This window comes from Pyrgilauda ruficollis, unplaced genomic scaffold, assembly GCF_017590135.1.
Source record: "Pyrgilauda ruficollis isolate IOZ18807 unplaced genomic scaffold, ASM1759013v1 scaffold54, whole genome shotgun sequence".
Lineage (NCBI taxonomy): Eukaryota > Metazoa > Chordata > Aves > Passeriformes > Passeridae > Pyrgilauda > Pyrgilauda ruficollis.
In genome coordinates this window covers 1,475,249-1,497,265 of record NW_024527044.1, presented here as the reverse complement: position 1 = coordinate 1,497,265, position 22,017 = coordinate 1,475,249, and the positions used below count along the sequence as shown (strand labels likewise).

Here is a 22,017-nt window from a genome sequence, read left to right as displayed (position 1 = left end):
ATGTGGGTTAGTAGTGATTCCCAGTGACAGGAGCATGATCTGAAGATACGTGCTTAAAAGAATGTTACAAATACTTTGCCTGCCCACAGCCTGAGTGAGGTGCTTGCCTACATTTGTGAAAAACCTTCCAAACACTCTTTCTGAATAGGTGCAAAGTGTTCTTTCTAGCCAAGAACGCCTCTTTTTTTGGCTGGTCTCACATCCTTTTTGGCTTGCACTCCCTGGAGGTGCAGAGTTGAAGCCAGGGAAGTTGCACATCTGCTTGGGGATTTTGGTGCCTGTGTCGTTTAACCACAAGAACAAGCTTTTCTTTGAAGTGCCCAGAATGCCTAATCAGGGATCAGCAGCTTCTCCCCTTGGTGGAAAAGGATCCCAGTGAGCATTTTAAAAAGTCAATGTACCACTATATACTTACCTGTGATGTTTCATTCACTCTGTAACTGAGCGCCTATTACCATCATTTGTGCTGTGTGGTATTCTAGTAAAGAAGTGATTACAAGAATTTCCAAAATTTTTGGGGTGGGTATAAGGTGTGTGCTGCACACAATGAGCAAGGACAGCAATATTTGCCCAGCCTTCTGAAGAATATTTAAAAGTTACCATCAACCCCTTACTGCCCCTTTATTTTTTACTTTGCACAGCACTGGGGAGCTTTGCCTTTTACAGTCAGATTCTGATTCTGCTGTTGCAAGAGATATTTGACTTGCATTAAGGCCTGCTTAATGTAGACTGTGTCAGGCTGATACTCAGAGGGAAAAACTGTTTGCAGTAAATACATTTGGAAGAATCTGTCCCAGCAGTATTATTACTTAAATAGGGGTTTCAGTTCTGTTTGTTTTTATTTTGGTATTTATACGGACTTGACTTCTGAAATGTTCATGTTCCTGACACATCTAAATATATACCCTCAAAATGCTTTTAAGTCTTTAAAAGTAACATAGATAATATAAATAAGTTATTCACCCTGATTTGTTGATAAATCCTGTGCATCCTTTTTAAAAGCACAGTTTTACTTTGCATTGAGTTTGACCCATCATTATCTGTGAGAAAGTGGAAATAAAAGTGGCTCTCTTGATCTCATGGGTCTTTGCGCAGAGCAGCCAGTAGTGTTGATAACAAACTGCAGCAGAGTTAGAGAAGCCCTTTTCCCTTTGTTGACTTACCAAGTCTCAACATTGATAAAGGCATGAAAACTGTGTGAGAATACTTGAATACTTGACACTGGAGAGAGCCCTCACACACCTGGAATCACATGTAAAGTAGCCACTACATCAGGCCCTATCTAAGGGATTGCATCCTAATTGTTCTGATAGTAAAATGTTTCTTCATCTCTCCTCCAGACAGGGAAGCTGGTTTTGTATTTTATTTATGCTGGCTTAACAACACTGGCCACCATTATGTTAAATAAACTCAGACAAGCACTTGAACTACCCATTACACCTCTGCTGCAAGTCCTACAGGTGGGTATTTAAAAAGACCCCAGATTGTCAACTGCCTTTTCTCAAAACAGTCCAACTGAGAACATTTGGTTTCACACTGCCCTTGGAAAGCTGAGAAAACACAGTTCTGGTAAAACAAGCTGAGAAGCAAGTTCCCCAGGACCTTACCATCAAACTGGCTGATCTCAACCATGGCAGGATCACGAGGGAAAGAGATGGTATCTCAGAGAACCATATCCCAAAGCATTTAGGGCTTCCTAGGGCAATGCCAGCTCTTTGAATTCCCAGAAGCCAAAGTACAACTGAAGCAAATTTTAAAAAACTATGTCCCAAACCAGTCTGTTCCCATATCATATATCCTATTCTTTTGGCAGGATAAGGTGGAGACACTTTCATAATTCCAGAGAAGCTAAGTCATTTTCTATAAACCTTGCTTGAAACTAAAATTAATTCTGGGATAATGCCTTTTAAACTAGTTTTCATCCAAGAACAAATAAAACTGATTACTGTTGAGAGATGTTACCCCAAGGGAAGCTGCTGGAGCAGCCAGTGAATGCATGTGGGAGTAATACTGATAAAATGTGAATGTATCAGAGACAAGGATTTCAGCAAGGACACTGGTGCAGTCCTGCTATTGCACCTGTGCCACTCCTTTATATCCACAGAGATCAGTCCTTCACTCTTGTCCATCAGCTGGAGTGGTGCCTGCCCATGTAATAAGATCCTAAAGTTGTTACAACATGTACCAAATTCCAGAGAAATAGAACAAATTCAATTAGTATATTTTAACTTTTTTGATTTATTTTTCAGTGCTGGTCTGTGACAGTTACAGAAAGGCAGAAAAGAAATCTCTCTGTAATTTGTACTTCTGTGAATTGTCATACATACTGTAACAAGTGCCAGTGGAGTCAACTGCAGGAAATCTTTATTATTTTCTTAGAAACTCTTTAAAATGTAAACATCCTGTTGATACAAATCTCAGATTCTTCTGATGTTTACTTAGCAGCTGCCATCATTGTGCAGTGTCAGAGTACACATACCATATTACAGGGTATGAGGCTGACAGAACCCTATTTGGACTTGTGTTTTATTTTACAGAAGCTAAGGCTGAAAATATTTCTGAGCCATTTAATGGTAAATCATCATCTAAGAATACTGCTGTTATTTTAAAGCTATTTGGAGTTTAGAAATTGCATAACTATTTCAAATGCAGCTTTGAAATGGCTGGCAAAGACAGCCCAAGTCCCCTTCACTGTGCCTTCAACAGCATATCCTGAAGGAGGACATGTTTTAATCACTCATAGCATGCAGGATATTGCATCAGGAATCATAAAGTCTTTGTCTTGTCCAGTGGTAGCTGCCATTTCCCTTCTGAGTCAGGAATACCTGGAAGTCTCACCATTCAATACTGCAAAAGAATAAAAGATAATCCTCTCGCCCTCATGGCAGAAAAGTTAAAAAAATGCAAATATTGGAAAGTTTAAGCCCACAGCAAAACCAGAAAAAACTTCCTATTTATTGTTTTGCAAATCTGTTTATTTTTAAGCTAGTCTAATTATTTTGGGGGCCTGACTCATCATTTCTGAATGCTTAGATTGGCAGCAGCTTTCCATTGCTGGTGCAGTGGTTGTGCTGACTCAGGATGTCTTTACAGCCATCCACCATCCACAGGAAAATATTCACTTTACAGATCCATGCAGGCCATACAGTGCATGCCAATGTTCCCTACATTAATGGAGATCCCATGTGCCTCTGGTTCCACATGGTTTGTTAATTATTCCTGCATGCCTGCTTCAGTAGCAAAGCTCCTGATGTTAAAATTAAGATGGGAAGATGGATTCTGGAAACTTTTATTTGAATATATCTAAAATTATGCTGTTTAAATGTATTAGGAAAGAGGGTGACATTGTAAAGTCTGTGTATTTCATGTCTGTGTGTGATACAGGCAAAGAGCAGATACATTTTGTCATTCAAAAGGAGATTAAAAAACACTTCTGTTAAAGTTTTGGATGTGCAGGCATGGGCAGATGGACAGAGTGCACACACCAACACCTGCACATGAAATAAGACAGCAAAATAACTGCAGCATCAAATCAAGTTCCCCAAATCCTCTGTTTAAAAACTGTTATTAGTTGGTTAAAACAAACCCAAACCTTACTTAGTTGCATGTATGACACAAGTGTCTGTCCTACCTTGACTGGTTTTATTTCAATCCAAAGGATTCTACAATGTCTGCAAATAAAGCTCAGGGAAAATGCACAGTTTTCTCATGGTAGCAGTTCCTAGCTTGGAGAGAGAAGCTCTCATTCTAGTGTAGAGGAGACACATGCTGAGTTAGTAAAGAGATAACTAGTGAGGGAGCAGTAAACAGAGAGGAGGAGGAGGCAGGAAGAACCAAAGGCTCTGTTTGGCCAAAGGAAGGTTTCTGGTGCTATAGGAGGTGGTGGATTGGAACTACCCAAGCAAAGCTGTCTTTCCCAAATGTGTGATGGAAATTGGGATGCCTGGTACACATGTAAACACCACAGTACAGTGATCTGTACGTAGATGGTTTTATGCTGAACTGAACCCAGCCCTGCTGACAGGAACAACTGCTACTCTGAGAGATGCTTGAGGAACAGTGCTGGGAGTAGAGGCTCTACAAAAAACAGCTAGGATTGGAGTTGGGACTCAAAACGAGATGGAGGACCCAGGAGACTAAAATTTGGACCTTGCAGGGCAAGAACGGGGGACTAGAACAAGAAGCAGAAGTAGGAATTGGAAATAATGAGATATGGAGAATAAAATTGAAATAAAGAACCAAAGGGGGTGTAGGGCAGTCTTGAGACCAGAAAGGGTCTCAAGAAGTCATACCTGTAAAGAGTGAGCAAGTGACTGGATGACAAGATCAGTCGTTGGTAAAAGTTCTGCCCTTTTCTGCTTGGAATGGAACCTAAATTTCCAAAATCTTACTGTTCTCAGTGGATGCCATTTACTATGTTTGCCTTAAGAAGAGAAAAGTAGAACAACAGAAGAGAATTTGTAGAGGTGGATTGTAAGTGGTGAGGACCTGGTGTTCCCAATTGAGGTATCTGGGAGGGTTATTATTTTGGCCAACAGTTGACTAAATGTCCATTGATGACTGGAGCTTTTTAAGTGTGATCCTGAAGAGCATCTTTGCTTTAGTTTCAGTTGGAAGGACTCCATGTGGTCCAAAGCATGGTAACCAAAATATGGTAAATATGGACAAACTGGACATCTGCTTCAAAAACACACCATAGATTTTCAAACTAAATCATTAATTTCTGTGCTGGACGCCTCCAATGTGACAGCAGCGGGAAGGTGTCCCATGCTCCCCTGGCCAGAAGCTGACAGTGCTGCTTCTTTCAATTACACCATGACCTTAAGGAACAGAGGCCTAAAGCAGCAAATCTAGAGGTGTTGACACTGCTGGCAGTACTTGTAGGTGCCACAAGTGAAATACCTGAGGTTTGGTTTACCTCCTCAAAGCCCAGCAGACTGTACACACAAGTTCTGCTAAAACCAGTTACATTACCAAGCATTTCACAGTTGGGGAGCACTGACCTCAATTCTGACACCTTTTGTGTAAGTATTCAGTGCTGATCTTTCATCAAAACATCCCTTTTCCTTTTTCTTCTTTCATTAACCAAAAGAGCTGTGTAATGGAGGAGACAGCAGGATGTCAAACCTCATCGGTAGCAGAAGGGGTAAAATGCCTATTGAAATGAAATTAAGTTGGTGGTAAAGGCACCTAAACTTTGAAGGGAATAGGCTCTTGGTGAAGTCATCAATATTTTTCTTAGATAGTCACAGTTTGTTCTCATTTTTCTGAATATCTCATTTAAGACCTTGAAATGTGTACTACAGACAGATAAACAGTGTTTCAGAACACCTGCAAAAGCAATCCAGGAGTGCTGTCCTTTGAGTACAGTCAATACTGTGTAATGCTGCACACGCTGGAAAACCAGCTCGAGGTGTTTCACTCTACACTACATGCTTTCATATTAATAAATGTAGTTTGACATTAATTTCTGTGCTCCCCACCTGCAAAATGAAGATTAAAATTGCCACTAAGGTGTTGCAAAACTAAATTAATAAATGTGAGCATGTGAATCCTGTAGTAGTGCATGCCAGAGGAATGCAGAGCATAAAGAAAATAAATCCTGTCTGTAAACCATGAAATATGTAGTAAATAAATCCTCAGACCGCACACAGAATTTAAAATGAAAAATGCTATCAAATAGCAGCTCATCAGCTGAATATCATCCTGTCAGTGGATTGAGTGAATCAAGGATCCTTTGGATCATGCAGTGAAAGATTAAACTGTAATGCAAATATATCAGGGGCAAGCTAAGAATGCACATAAATCTTCTATTTAGGCATTTTCAAATCTGTGAGTTCTCAAGTTTACAACCCTACCTGGAGAACAGCCCATTTCACAGTCCATGCAGACTAAGCCAAGTATTTTATCCACCTTTTAAGTGTAAATGGCTTTTCATCTTTTTCTAAATGATCACGTGATTAGTCTCTGTGACTTGCCTTTCAAAAAATCTAACCATTTCAAGGACTACTCCATTAAATTGGAGCTGCTCCATTGCTTTTTTTCTTCCCCTCAGTTTCGTAGTCTTTATTTGTGTATCTGTTGGTAATGGAGCCCAGGGTTAAACATAATTTGGTCAGATGTTTTGTTTCCAAAAGGCCTGAATGCATCTTGACATTTTACATTGGCTTTTCTGAAAGAACTTTTGCTAGTGTGATATCTTGTGACTGATGAATTGAAGGCAAGATCAAAAGAAATTTTCTGCTAGAGTGAACAACACACACCTTGTTTTCAGCAAGTAGTGAGTGACAAAGGAAACCAATAATGTTTGTTAACATGGGATGGTTTATGTTTTATGTTTTGCACATAAATAGAAGTATAACTGGGCTTGGTGTTTGTGCAACTGAGATGCTATATTTTGGATACAGACAATAGTCAATAATGTACAAGATTTGGGCAAACTTCAGCAAGAGAAAAGTGAGTTAGACAAAACCTTGTAATAGTTTGTGAAATGCAGTCTGGGCTCTTAGCCCACCTCTACCCCAGTGGGTCCATTTATTTATATTCCACATGGCTACAAAAATGATGGAATTGAAGATATTTGTGATGAAAGGAAAACTTCTTGTCCCCTAATTTATGTTAGCATTGTTCAATTATTCACTGAAGTACAGAAATGAAATATGAAACAAATGCAAATAATGGAATTGAGCCAAGCTGTGTATGATATGTTGAGCAATCAGCATCCTTCTGGTACCTGCATTCAAACATTTTAGTATGAAGAGTGCTCCCCATTAATCTTGTTCTTGTACAGTCTGAAATCCATAGGTTTTACTCTCTCCCAGAAAATTACAATCCCCTCATACACTTAATAGAAATTGAAAAGTGTAGCTATAGCATGCAAAGTTGAGATGAAAATAAGGAGAAACAATGACATGGGGAAACATGGCATTCACTGTTTCTAACAGAGAGAAAAGTCACTTCCCTGAAGATGGTATTTTCCTGGAATTTATGAATTTTGTGTTTAGGTGGGCTCTAGGGCAGGTAGCACCTGCTTCAAGTATGTCATCGGTTATTTGGGCAAGATCAAAACAAAATGGACTTTGGCAGAATTTTAGTTCCATGTTACAACCCAGAATAAAGTTGTTTGTTGGTCTTTAAGAGGTGCCTGCACTCCACACAGGCAGCACTTCACAAGGACAAGATAGAGAGTTGGGACAGTTCAGTCTGGAGAAGGGAAGGCTCCAGGAGACCTTAGAGCACCTTCCAGTACCTAAAGGAACCTGTGAGAAAATCAAGAATGTAAGAAAATTTTTGGCAAGGCCTGTTGCAATAGGACAAGGGGCAGTAGTTTTACACTGAGAGAGGATCAGTTCAGACTAGCTATCAGGAGGAAGTGTTTTCACAATGAGGCTGGTGAGACACTCGCACAGGTTGCCCAGAGGGTGGATGCCCCAGCCCTGAAAACATTTAAGGTCAGGTTGGATGGAGATTTGAGCAAGCTAATATAGGTGAAGATGTGCCTGGTCATTGCTTTTTTTAAATAGTTGGAAAGCTAACACAGAAAACTGCTAACAGCTATGGAAAACACAGCAGCTGGGCTGCTTGGGGGTGGACTTCATGGACAACTCCATGTTTTGAGCTATAATAGGCAATTTACTAACTCAGCCAGGCTTTCATCAACAGATTTCTGTTTTCAGGTTTTTTAAACCGGTATCATGTTCCACAGTTTCGCAGTTTAGGAATTTAGTTGTCTTCATCATATCTGCAGACCTGGAAACAACCAAGAAGTACCAATCTGCTATTCCTCACAGTGTATCTCAGGATTTGATGCATTATTTATTTCCAAACTATTGTATTGGTTGCTCCATCAGTAACATTCCACGCTGATTATTTGATACACTTGTCTTTCTAGCTGATCTTTTACTATGGAACTGGAGACAGCTGGTGTCCACAGCACTACTACGATGAGATCAAAATGGATTTTCCAGACGGGGACATTCGGCTCTGTGAGAAGGGGCTCCGCCACGCCTTCGTGCTCGATGCCAGCAAGGAGATGGCTGCCATGATCACAGACTGGCTACAGGACGATCTGACCAAATTATAAACACTAATTCAGTGATCAACAAGAAAATGGTGTAATTATTTTGTGAACGTGTAAATTTTTTTTTGTGAGAGAGTCTGTCTTATTTTTTTTTTCCTGTTTATTATAGATTATGGCTTGTTTTCTATTGAGATGTTTTAGAGAAAGTTAAAGAGAGACTGGCTGGACCAAAGTATAGTTTTGTTGACTCAGTGCTTATGTAGTTTCATCCTGAGTCTTCAGGATTCTGGAAGACTTGGCAAAGGGTGGAATATTAACTGCTGGCACTCTAGACAATGCTGACACAACTGCACCTGAGCTACTACCATCCCACTCTCTGCTGGAGAAGTGTCAGGATGTGGGTGGGTCCTGGCAATGGGTCCTGCTGTGCTGTGGAAGGCCTGGCCCTCTCCTCATGTCTCACCCCAGGTGCATGGCAGCCAGAACAGCCCAAGGCCCTGGGCAGCCCTGACGTTGTCTCCTCTGGGTCAGAGGGGGTTGGTGGACAGGCTGAGTTTGGGACGAGTTCAGGGAAGATGTGGAGATCAGGTGTGCAGTTTCTCCAAGTCTCACCACGGGTTTGGGGCACTGCCAGGACTCCACAGGGTATTAGAAATGCTGTAAGGTATCTCTGGCTGCTCAGCAAGGGAATACATAAGGATCTCTTGCCTGGAACATGGCCAAGTGCTTCATTTTTCAATTGACTTTAGAGAAGGGAAAGTACACTGGTCAAAAATGCCAGTATTTAAAAGTTAAAATGGATTGCAGAATACATGTATAACAACTTCTAGGTGGCCTAGCTCTCCTAATGAAGTCCATGAGAACAGTGCTTGCTCAGCAGCTTTAAAGAATTGAACCACTTTTGATGCATGTCTAAATTTCAGTTCTTTGCTCTAAGGACTGAAGTATGAAATTTTCTGCCAAGCCACAAATTAGGTACGTTCACCATCAGAAAACATCTGTTACTGTGGCATGGCTGCACCCATGACATGGCATGAACGTTACTGCTGAGAACCAGACCCTTGCATGGTGCTGACAAGTTCCCTGTTCTTCACATTTGGTGAACCCTTTCCTTTACAGATGGGAAAAAAAAAAAAAAAAAAAAAAAAAAGAAAAAAGTTCTTCCTTCCAGTTGTGATAACAAAAGAAGTTGCAGGGAATAGCTAGAAATAAAAATATTGCAAGCAAGGGGAACAGAGCCAAGTGTAATCAGGAAAAGCTTTCTAGCCACGAACCTGTGAAATAGTCTCCCCGTGGAGTTCATAAAGACATTTATAAATAAGCAAAACACTACAGAGCAGTCAGGGGAGGTCCTGCCCTTGCAAACAGATGAATTTTGATGATGCACTGAGTATCTAAGTTACATGATTTATTACCAGTTTCGATACGTGTGAGAATGGTATTGGAGAATGTTCTCTGTGATGCAGAAAGATCAATTAATTGCTTTGTTTTCTTACACGATTATACACACCTCTTCCACTGCTTTCTAATCCCCCTTGAACCTTTCACTAATATTTGGAGCAGCTTGTAATAGAGTTCAGTTCCTGGATATTTTGGACTCGTTTTCAAACCTGCAGACTGACACTGGATTTAAGTGACCTTCTCTGTATCAGAAACTGGTTTAGCTTTTGAGTCTAGCCAGTGGATTTTCCAATTACACTGCCACATAATGAAATGGTACTGATGAGTGGGGCAGGAATGTTGGGAGCACAGTTTGAGCAGCGTGGGGAGGAAGCAGACACGTTCAAAGTGAGGAGACTATGCCCATGCAACCGATTCTGCTTACTGGAGAGTCACGGGACTTTCCGTCTTTCTACAGGTCCATATTCAGTCATGATCAAAACAATCCTTGTGCTCACTGTAGAAATCCATAGTTGTATGTGTGTGATAGCCCCCAGATGTTGGCATTGTCCCAGTTGGATGCTCCCTGCCTCTGGTGGCTGAGGTGCTCCGTGGGGCAGAGCCGGGGAGGAGGTGCACATGCATGGAGATACATTAATGTACACGTGCATGTTCATGTGCACCTGTCTGTATGTCAGCAGCACAAAAACCGCTGTTCACTTGGTTGGTTTGGTTTGCACATTGGTCTGGTTGAAGAAAACATTTGTTCTTCGAAGTTTGTGGAGTCAGGGAATGGACAAACACTCAGTTTGTGGGAGTTCAGCTGTTGTAGTGGATCTCCTGAGACGAGACAGAATCTTGCATTAACCAAAGATGACAAGCAACTACCACAGCCTGCAAACTGAAGCACCTATGAGAAGCAGTTGTTTACAGTGTATTATGTGTATACTTTGTATGAGGAATTAATTTAGCAATACTTGTACTTGACTTGTGTATGCCTTTTATACAAAAGTTAATCCATTATACTAAATCCTAACTGCATTAAGACCTAAACTGAGATTAGCTCTGGTCAGTGATGACCAGATCTACTGCAGAAGAATGCCTTACAATTTTCTTAAAAGAATTTTCTCTAGTGTTAAAAATAAAAACCATATTGATTCAATTGCTACCTTCTGCCTAGAAGCTGTTACTGTAAGGCAAAGATCTGAAAATTTGCTACTCTATTCATTGCTAAAACACATGGGCCTACTTTCCACAGCTGTATTTCCTAAGAGGAGCAGATCCCACACAGTGAGAATCCAGCTCTTTGGAAGCCCGTGGTGTTCATTGTCACCCCAGGCAAAGAGTGTCAAAAGTGCTCTTGGTCCAAATGTGCCAATTTACCATGAAAACACAGTGTGGTTTTGCCTATTTTAGACTATTTAAGAATTCTTGGAAAACCTATCACAAATATATTGACTGTAAGCTGTAGCACCTACTCACTGTCATTCACATCTGTGCTTGATTCTCACCACACGAGTAACCCTGCTAGTGCAGTGACTTTGACTCATGTGCAAGTGTTTTGCTAGATCAATACCTTTTAATAAAAGTACACAACTCCAATAACAAAAATAAAGAAATTTATGGTAAAATGTAACTTGATTCTTTGTTTTGGTAACTTGTTTAGTCCTAGTTCAGCTCCTTTATTACTTCATGCATACAAAATCTACAAAAATGCTTTCCAGACCCCAAATTTCACATACACTGCAGACATCTGCCAAGTGCACAGAAAATCCGTGGGTGGTAGGCACCTGACTCGCTTAAGCATTTTTATCCAGAGCCTCTCCAAAATAATCAATCAGTTTCCCCTTGCTGCCTCCAGCTCCATGCTTGCTGCTCTGAATGAGCTATAGAGTGTGTGGATCAGTGAGGCTTGTCCCTTCAGGAAGCTGGATGAGTGCTTGCCCAGTGTTTATGGTGAAGAATTTGGAGTTGGACTCCAAGCTAAACACCAGATTCTTGACTCACAGAGACAGATTGCATACATGAGCCACAGCAGATAATCTCTTCTCTGCAGCTGAGATCATTTATGTATTTATTTTACAGAAAATGGGTTTATATGTGCATCCACCCCCCATCCCTTTCTTTGGTCTAGCTAATTGCCAACAAAGACTTTAAACAAGATGTTCAATGTTATAATTTTAAAGTCACTCAAACTATTACTGGGTTTGGATAGACTCACTAGACCCAAGAGATTTGTTTTACTCTGTGTCACAGGTCATGCTCAGACTCCCAACTGCAATAAGTTTCTGAGGCTCTTCACTTGCAGGCAAATGTTCTCTTTCCTGGCACACTTACAAAATAAGGATCCAGAGAGCGTTTGTGAGTGACCAGGAACTATTAAAACGGCATATATTTCTGGAATAGCTGATGGGGGTTGAGCACAAGCAGCAGATCCAGCAGTAACAGCACAAGCAGCTGCCAGGAGCGATCGCTGCTCTCAGTAGCATCACGCAGAAGTTATGGAACAGGCTGACATTCGTGCTCAGATGGGACAGGCAGGGAGGGATTTAATTAAAAACTCTGATTTCAGAGTGCTTGAGCTGATAGTCAACGGCCTGGGTTTTGCCTGTTGCAGGAATGTGCTTGCAGGAGAATGGTTGTGTGGCACAAAGTAGTTTGCAGCAGCTAATAAAATACAGGTGTTTTTAAAACATCTGACTGACGTACCTGACTGCAGGGTTTGCCAGTCGGACACTCAAAGATCTTTTCCATCCTGTTTGAAGCAATTCACACTGAAGGAGGAAATGAGGGGGGCTTCCTGCTCTCCCCCTTTGTGAACATCTTCAACAAAGCCCCCAGACTCAGAAATACTGTGCTTCATACACTGAGAGGAATCCATGGGATGAGATAACTTAGCATTAGGAAAAACAGGCTTTCCTAATGCCACGACTCATCTACTCCTCTTCCCTAACCAGCACCCTTAAAATTTGGAAAGTATTCCGCTGTTCTGATCTAATTTGTAGGACACGGGAATGCCATTTTCAGAACATAAATGTTTTGATGTCCTAACATGCTCTCATTGTGCAGGGGATACAGCAACTCATTGGTGATTATAGAAAAGAACTTGTATTTTCACCCACAAAGTAAACCCACGGGATTTTAAGAATCCAGAGTGGTTCAACCCTAATTCAGATCATGTCCTGTTTTACCAATGCTATGCATTTTCTTCTATTGTATTCATGTTTGACCTCGGACATCTCCTCTGTCCTTGCTGTGCCTTTGATTTCTCTTCAGTTACAAACTGCCTAGTTTATGTTGTCAATCACTTGAGTAGTCTGCAGTGCTGTGGAGTAAAATTGAACACAAACCCACCACTCCCACTGGTTTCAGTGAAGATGTGGTGCAATGCCTGTGAACAAGCATTTGCTCTCACCCTTCACTGCTCTGTTGAAATGCACAATCTATTTAAACTTTAGATACATACAAACAATGCATTTACACCATCACATACAGAGCTTGTTACAATAGCACATTGCTGTAAAACTGCTCACAGAGTGGGCCAGGGGCAAAATGCCATCCTGCCTCCCTGTCCAGAGAACCTTTAGCAAAAGATCTCCTCTGAGGCCAGTGTCACCATAAAATGGGCATGTGGGGATGCAGAACACTGGCCAGGAGGTGGGTCCTGCTGGTCAGTCACTCAGTGTGCACTGGGAACAGAAATGACCACGCCTCACTCCAGCTGAGTTCTCCACATTTCTTCTGGGTCTTGAAAGCTCAGTTTGCTTTGTTATGTCTAAAAAACATACCTGGTGCCTTGAGGACTTCTGTGCCTCCAAATGTGCCTTACTCCACACCTGCATGTCCACAGTACTGTATCCTGAGGGATGTAGGAGAGAGTCACAATCCTTATTACCTTCACTCTGTCTCCAAGGCACTTGGGTGATGTCCACTGCTAAAGCACCCCACTCTCAGCCCAGTCTGTTCTTGAACATTTCCATGGACAGGGCAGCCACAGCTTCTCTGGGCAACCTGTTCCAGTGTCTCACCACCCTGACAGGAAAGAATTTCCTCCTAATATCCAGTCTAGATCTCTCCTCTTTTAGTTGTCCTACCACTATCTGCCTGTGTAAAAAGTTGCTCTCCCACTTTTTTATAAGACCCCCTTTAAGCACTGAAGTCCACCATGAGGTCTCCATAGAGCCCTCTCTTGTCCAGGCTGATGGAGTCAATAGAGAGAATCCTGTCTGGCTGGCTGGAGCTGGATAGCTTCTCATCATGGCAGGTGAACACTATTCAGAAACACAGGGAAGAAAAAGGATGTACATTTGATGATAAATCCATCACAAACACTCACTATTCTGTGACTTTATTTATTGGAAAATACCTGTGGCTTTCCTGGAAGGCAGTTTAAAGTGAATGGGCATTTCATTTTTGGTTTAACACCTTAGGTATCCCAGGGAATAAAGGTGGTTTACAAAGGCTGCTCCTGACATCTGGTTTTAGGACACAAGCACAAGTCATCAAAAGAAAATCTTGCAGAGGTCTATTTATCAATAAAATATTTAATAAACTTATCTGTACAAAATATTAAAAAGGTTATTGAAGAGTATACAAGAATATTTATTTAACAAATATATACTGCTATATAATATATTCAAGAAAATATAGATTGCTGTTTACAGTTCATTTACAATCCCATATGTACAATCTATTTAAACTTTAGATACATACAAACAATGCATTTACACCATCACATACAGAGCTATCTTCTTTAGAGATATTTCACACACCCAGACCTGAAAAAGCTGCACAAATACATGGATAGTTCAGAGGCACACACAGGGATACGAGTATTGCTTCAAGAATCATAACTACTAGAAATACAGCTATTGGAATTTTTAAAATTTTTTTTATATTTTCCTTTCTAATCAAAGAAAAGAACATATAAATAAAACCATGACTGACCAGCAGAGAGGCTCGTTTTGTCAGAGGAACTCCAGAAAATGTTGACTTGACTCCAGAAACAGAGCACGTAAGTGATGGGATACAAAGAGACTGGACAAACTGGATCAACATTGCTCCCTGCGCCACCTGACACAGGGAGCACCAGGAGCAGAGCAGGTCTGTGCTGCACAGACGAGTGTCCATTTCCTTTGAGCAGCATCTCCACCAGCTTTCCCAGTGGGAGCTGCAGAGCAAGACAGAGCTGGTGAGTCCAGGTGGGCACAGCCCCTGGCTGCTCCAGGCTGTGGGAGCTCCGTTTGCAAAGGCACAAATGTGGCTTCAGCTGAAGCCGAAGTGTGGGAGCTCTGCACCTTCAGCACCTCAGACCTTTCTTTAAAAGGTTCATCGCTCACAGCAGGTGGGATGGATGTGAGCAGGATGATCACCCCCCTCCCTGGGCAAGGACAGGATGAGCTGCTCCTACAAAACACCCCATCCCAGCTGATCACTCCCCACACAGCAACTTAACTCTGGCACCTTCAGGGCCCAAGGCCTGGCCCCTCCCTGTGTGACCATCCCTTTTCCTGGCCTGTGGATGCTGTTTCACACTGCTGCTGCTGGCTGAGCTCCTGGGAGCCCCTTGGTGCTCAGCAGTTCCTGGCACACAGCTCCCTGGGATGACCAGCTTGGGAGCAAACAGCCCTAAACTTTGCCTCCTGTTTATTCCCTACTGTTCTCCTCCCGTCTCTTCACCAAGGCAGGATGGAGGAAATGAAGGAAACACCACAGGGAACGCTACCGTCTCCCCAAAAACTGGAACCAAGGCCACAGCTCCCAGGGAGGCCAGGCTTGGCCCAGCCTCTGGGTCTCATCCCTCTGGTGACAAAACTGGAACCAAGGCCACAGCTCCCAGGGAGGCCAGGCTTGGGTCTCATCCCTCTGACGATGGAGACCAGGTGGCATCAGCACAAGTTGACATTGTGGCAAAGAGAAGGGGAGGAGAGACCCAAACACCCCCACCTTCCATCAGAAAGGCACTTGAGTGTGTGACCCATTGTGAGCAGATCCCCTCCTCCCACCAGCTTCAGACCTGTCCCCTCTCTGTCCCCTGCCCGAAGGCACAGACTGCACCACGTCCTCCTGCTGCTGAGCCTCAGCCTTCCCTCCCACAGCAAGTCTCCACACTCCCCGTCCTGAAAACCCAAAGCATGAGCACAAGTATCAAAGCAGAAAAATGAGCTCAAAAAACATATGACTGAACTATTAAGTGGTGATGACAGAAAAATGGAGAGCAAACCTGCTGAAAAAACATTGAAAATGTGTGGAGTTCTGGTTTCACCCATGGAATGGATGGGAATGGATCAGGCTTTGGTTTAAGATTTTTCAAGTTCCATGCAATTACTCTGCTGCCCAAGCTTCCCACCCTAGTCCATCCATTGAGCAAGAGTCAAACATGGTACATCCATCAGCCTGCCCGTGCTCCTTCCCACCACCACCTGTATCAGGCTCCTCTCCAACACGGAAAACTCAGGGGCTGTTTGAGTACTGCAGTCAGTAAGAGCAAAAAGCAGACACAAGGTTATTTGTGTCTTGAGGTGCAAAGATGCAAAACATCCTTTAAGATGTAGGGAGGGCTCCTTGGTCAGTGGGCTACACCAGCATGAATTACAATTTTTTTGCCATTTTCTGAAGGCCCAGAACACTGGCTGGTAGGACATAAGTGATTTTCAGAGACATCTTTGCACCTCTGTACCTCACAAACTTGTACTAGGAACAAAGAGCTTAGAAGGCCTGAATGCAGCTGGTTTTACCTTGAAAGACATAAACCAGTTTATGACAAAATTGAAGGTGTCATACACACCAGCCTGGTGGAACATCTCGCTCTTTTACCAGCCATTAATTCAAAGATAGGAAAGACAAAAAACTCTCCCCCTCCCACACAAATTCACAGGCTCCTGACCATCAGCAACACCCCACCCACAGAACAGGCACTCCCCAGCTCCTTTCCTCATTGTGTTTTCATGGAGAACACACTCCCACAGTGGGGACATTGCTACACTCTGCTCCTGCCACCCTGCATCTCCATTCTGACCCCGCATAAAGGGATCCCTGATGCCAAGGGAGCTGCTCGGAGGCCAGTGGGACACACATCACTGCTGGTCATCAGCAGAGCCACACTGCTCTCAAAGACCTTGCTTTTTCCCACACAGGTTTTCCCATCGCCTCACCTACCCAGAGCATGAAGTGAAGACAGAAGAACACACCCCACAACCCCAGCTGCACCCAGGACGGGGGACACGGGAAGTGATTTGATGGCACTGCCCAAGCAGGCCCATGAGATAGCCCTTGATCATCTGTCACACACAGTGGCACACAGCCCCACTCCAGGTGACAGCCTCTGTGCAATGCCCAGCCCTCGCTGCCATTGCCCCACAGAGGTTTCTCCTCCCTGGCACATGGCCCTGCTGCCCCAGCACAGACAAAAGAGAAGGCACTTGGATCTCAGGACTCAGCGTGGATTCCCATGCTCAGCAGGAAACCATGGCATTTCCCAGCAGTTTTAGCCCAACACAAGTATGAGCTGGGCTGGTATTTATGATGTATCTGCCACGTTTACATGGCTCCTGTGGGTTTTGATGTAACTACAAACACTGCTGTTGATACAATCACCACAAGCAGCAGCTCATAACAAAATTCCTGTTAAGGCTGGAGAGCAAAGCTGTGGCAGCCCCTCAGCATCCAAGGTGCTCTGCTCCTTTTGCCCAGATGCAGCCCTTGGGACCTTGATTCCCGGGGGTCCCAAGGGATGCCCCAACCTCTCCTGTCTCCTCCCTGCCAACAGCAGGGTGTGTGTGTGTGTCTGCTGCTCCGTGGAGACCAGCACAGGTGCCTCTCCCCAAATACATATTTAGGGCATGTGGGAAAAGGGCTTAAAACTGCAAAAGGAGCTGTTTGTTTTGCAAGGGGAGTGTGATGGATAAATCAGTGCCCAATGAGACCTGTGCAGCCAAGGGCTGGGTTAAAACCCACTGGGTGCCAACACACTCAGGAGTCGCTGGCACTCAAACTTGAGCAGAAGGCTCAAGGCTTGGGGTTTGCTTTTAATCAGAACTGGTGCCCTTGCAGCCCTTTCCTCATGGGTGTGACAACCACCAGCCAACAGGCAAAGAAGATGTGGCTCCATCTACCAGTGCTGATCAGAAGTGAGGCCACTGGGATCAGTGCAGCTGTGCCAGGATGAAGCTACATCAAGCCCTTTTCCATATGAATCCTTCTCTCTGCCAGAGGATACTGATTTCCCCGCTATCACTGGATTTGAAGTATGATGTAAAAAAAATATTTTTAAAAAAGGGGGCAACAGACGGTTAGAAAAGCCCCCTATGTTAAGAGAATTAAAAAGAAATTTTTCCTTTAAAATAATAAAATCTGTGATTCTTGGGCCAGAAGCACCCCTGGTGACCAGGATTAAACAGGGCATAAAGTCATTTTGCTTCTGACTGTTCCTGAAGGCAGTGGCCTGAGCACAAGCTCAAAGAACCCCCAGCTAAGGCACACACACCAGTTCAGTCCCTGTCCCAACTGGGCAAGTTTCCCCAGATCCCCGCCCCAGTGCTTCTAAGTCAAGTGAGATCACTCTGCAAGTTTGCCTACTCCTGTGCAATTACATTCCCATGTCAGAGAGGAGGGAGCCAGTTAGGCATGGATACACAGTCCTTTTCAAATGCTTAATATTTCTAGTTTCACTGTAATTATATCCTGCAGATAAAAATGGTGCTCAAGGTCAAACAAATCCTCCAGGAGAATATGCACTGCATGGAAACTGTTTGGGTTTTTTTTAACTGGAAAGGTTGTATAAATACTGCAGATTGAGAACCTATAATTATCCATTAAAATCACTCTGAGACTGCTGAATTAATATTTGTCTATGTTCAACCTCTAGTCTCATATTTATAAAGTTTACATGTGCCCAAAAATCAGCTCAGGCAGGAGGCAACTGATCAGAAATACTTTTTTTTCTGGGCCTTTCCTTTGGCGTTAGAGCGTGATATTCTTCAGAGAAGCAATTCCAGGGATGGGGGCTGGGCTGAGCCACCACTATCCTGCAGCCAGCCCCCACCAGCCTCTCTCCAAAGGCAGGATTCACTGCCCCATGCCCTCTACAGACACATCCCTGTGTCGCCCCAACAGTGCAGGGCTGCAACAACTCAGCTGAGAGAACCTCCCTGCCTGCGAAAGGATTCACACCCACCACTCCCATTTAGAATCATGCAGCCATTAAGGATGAAAAAGATCATGTCCTACCATCAACCCCACCAAATTCACCATTAAACTGTCTCCTCAAGTGCCATATCCACACAGTCTTTGAACACTTCCAGGGATGGTGACTACACTTCCTTGGGAAGAGCTTTACAACTCTTTCTTTGACTTTCTTCCCGAAATATTTAACCTAAACCTCTACACATTTGCAATGGCTCTGATGGCTGTTGCCCGAGACTAATCCCACTGTTTGGTGCAACCTCCAAATCTGCCCGGGGATGGAGAGGCAGCCCTTGCAGTCATCATGCAGGGATTCATAAAGGGGACAGTGGTAGCTTTTGCTCTGGAACTACTCCTCTGGGAGCAAGGAGCAATGTGACAGCCATGCCCTGCAGCTGATACACTTTCACGGGGGGAGCAGCACAGTTACCCACCAAAGCCCCCAGCTCCACTCTCCTCCAGCCCTGCCCTGCTCATGCACATCCCCCTGGAGCAGCCCCAGGCAGGGAGCTGCCTCCCCTGACTCCTTAGAGAAGCAGAAAGAGGATCCAGCTCGATCCTTTGCCTTCCCTTTGTCCTCCAGACGTTGTTTGCCCAGGAAAGGAACAGGAGGCACTTGGCACAGGCCCAGCACTGCTGGGCTCCTCTCGGGGGGATGCAGTTTGCTCCCCCACCAAACACTCCTGCTCAGGGGTGCCCACAGCCAGGAATGCCAGGGTGAAACCATGGACAGCATCGCTGCCAGCAGCGGCCTCTGCGCTCCCCCCAAACCTTCCCCTCGTTTATCCTAGTGATCCAGGCCATGGAACTGCAGCAACTGAGTCACTGCTTTTGTTCCCAGCACCAGCAAAGCCATCATGGGGCTCAGGACAAAAGCACTGCCCCAGAATGGGGTTTGGGGTGAAGAGCTGCAAGACCCAACCTGTCATCCTGCTCTCCATCAGCCACCTCCAGACCTGAGGTGGGTGACATCTGTCTGTTCCCTGCAACTCTGGCTAAAAAATACCCACAAGAACTGGGAGTCACTGGCATCACCACCCCTTGGACACAGTACCACAGGAGCAGCTCTCAGGACACCTTTTTGGTGGAGGCTCACAAGAGCTGGAGCAGGAGCTGCCAGGAGCTATATATATTTTGCTTGGATTTGAACTGCCCATGAACCTTCACCACAAATATTTGGAGGAAGGGGAGGGGGTAAAGGAAACAAAAACATTTTTAAAAATTGTCTCAGCAGTGAGAAAAACTATCAAACAACCAAAGGCAATTGAAAAATTAGGTACTTCCAAAGCTTGGTAACTTTATAACTGATGTGGAATCTGGCAGCTCAAGCACTGCTGTGCCAACCTCCTTCCTCAGCCAGCTGTGCTGAAGCCAAAGGGCAGAGGAAATCCACAAACCCTCGTGCTGACCCCTCCTCACCACTCAGGAACCTCAGCCTCCCCAAATGCTGACAGGGAGAAAACCCATGGCATGGACCTGATCCATCCTCTTCCCCCCAACCTCCATCTCTGAGCATCCCCCCGGACCCCTGGAGGCAGGGACATCATTAGCATATATTTACATTCATGCTGAGCCAGGGAGATGGGTTTTCCTTTTGGATGCAAGGATGTAAAGCCAGAGGAGCTCTGCAAGTGTCAAGGGGGTACATGAGACTTATGGGCACCACACTTGATTCTCTGAGCTGCCACCTGCCCCAGCCTGAGGATGCAGAGCAGAGGATGGAGGGAGGCTGGGGGTGTTATCCCAGTGGATCTGTCACTGTTTTCAATGGACACATTTACTTCCTACTGATGCACTTGAGGGGAAGGGGCTGTTGAACCTCACCAAGGCTTTTCTGATCTTTGAAATCATTTGGATCTCAGTAGAGCTCTTTGAGGTGACCCCCTCTTTGCCCTGGCCAGGCTCAGCCCTCCCAGCAGAACACCCCTGCCATGGAGGACAACTGGATTTATGTAGAAAAAATCCCATGTTTTCCAGCAGGGATTTATCTCCTTCAAAAGCAAACTACCATTGCTAATAAGCACTGATGCTTACACACCAGCACCCTGGTCACAAGAAAAAACAAACCATCAAACACAAAATCTGTGCAAATACATCTCTGGTCTAAGCCAAGCCACCCAGGAAGCCAAAGTTTGGTACCAAAACCCACTGAGGTGCAGCAGAAAAGCCTGCCAGCATCCAAAGCACACCCTGGCATGGATGAAGAGCTTCTCTGGTTTAAAGGTGTAATTTATACTCAGCTCCTGAGTTACTAAAACCCTGCAGCCCTTTCAGCACACGTCAAAGCACCCCACTTCATATAGCAGTCCCTGAGGGTAGACTCAGCCCTCTGCATGGGAAAGGTCTGTTCCTGGAGGATCCAGCTCCCTTAATGGAGCAGGGAGCAGCCAGCACTCCAGGGAGGCACACAGCTCCCTCGGAAATCGATGCCAAAGGAAGATAGGGTGGAGCTTAGTGCTTTTATAGAGATTATTTGGAAAAAGAAGAACCCGAGCGAAATGGCTCTTCCCTAGGGAACTTAGGACCTTTGTTTCTCTCCAGACATGCCCAGGATGGCTGTGTGACTTGCAGGCCTGATGCTGGGTTCTCAGTATGCCTTGAAACACAGTTTTGTGTAGGAAAGGGAGGGGACTCACACACCAGTACCTCCTGCAAGACACAAACAAAGCCAGCACTTCTGACCATGTGGAGTGGAGGCATCTCCAGCTAAAGCCTCCCAGGGCCACTCCCATCTTTCTAAGAGCACAAGCTCTGCTTCAGACCTGACTCTTTTAGCCTCTGGTTCTCCTTCTTTCCTGTCTCTACCAGCAGACTCACAAACCTCTCCCCATCGCAAACAGGCCTGGACCAAGTGATTACAACCCACGCCAGCCACAGGTTCTCCACCCCCTACCTTCCCCCAAGGGACCCTTATTTTTCCACTAGGAAACTCAGGGCAGCAATTTGAAGACTGACAGAAAAACTCCTTTAACTCAAAGAAAAGAGCATTCCTACCTCACCTCCGTCTCACTGCCACAGCCAGAGGGTGATGCTGACCTGATCCCTCTGCTGCAGACACCACTCCACCTCCCCCCAGCCCAGGTCATCATTCTGACCAAGACAATTTTGGCTAGACATTTTCCAAAACCTCTGGAAAAGAAGTTGTCAGCTCCACTTAGGCAAACCAAGTGTATCAGGCAGAGCTCAGAGGATGAGGAGACATTCCCAAGGCACAGAGATGGTGGCAGCCTCAGTCTCAGAGGGGCACCCCCCATCCCTCTTGGGGTCATGGTCAGGGTGGCCCAGAGGAGACAGGGGACACCTGCTCTGAGCTTGGCTTTTGGAAAGGCACACACCAAAATGTGTATGTGTGTATATATCTATATCTATATATATATAAAATGGGCAGGGCTGCTGAGCAAGGCCAGGAGGGATAGGGAGAGCTGCAGAAATTG

General features: G+C 44.5%; 1 protein-coding gene across 2 annotated transcripts in view; it reads left to right on the top strand.

Moving 5' to 3' along the window:
• Positions 1-11,036, top strand: part of LDAH (lipid droplet associated hydrolase) — a 109,747-nt gene extending 98,711 nt beyond the window's left edge. For both annotated transcript variants that reach the window (XM_041480973.1, XM_041480972.1), the window contains one exon: positions 7,892-11,036. In XM_041480973.1, the coding sequence (XP_041336907.1) occupies positions 7,892-8,083 (192 nt within the window). In that variant the 3' untranslated portion in view covers positions 8,084-11,036. The remainder of the gene's footprint in view (positions 1-7,891) is intronic.
• The last annotated feature ends 10,981 nt before the right edge of the window (positions 11,037-22,017 follow it).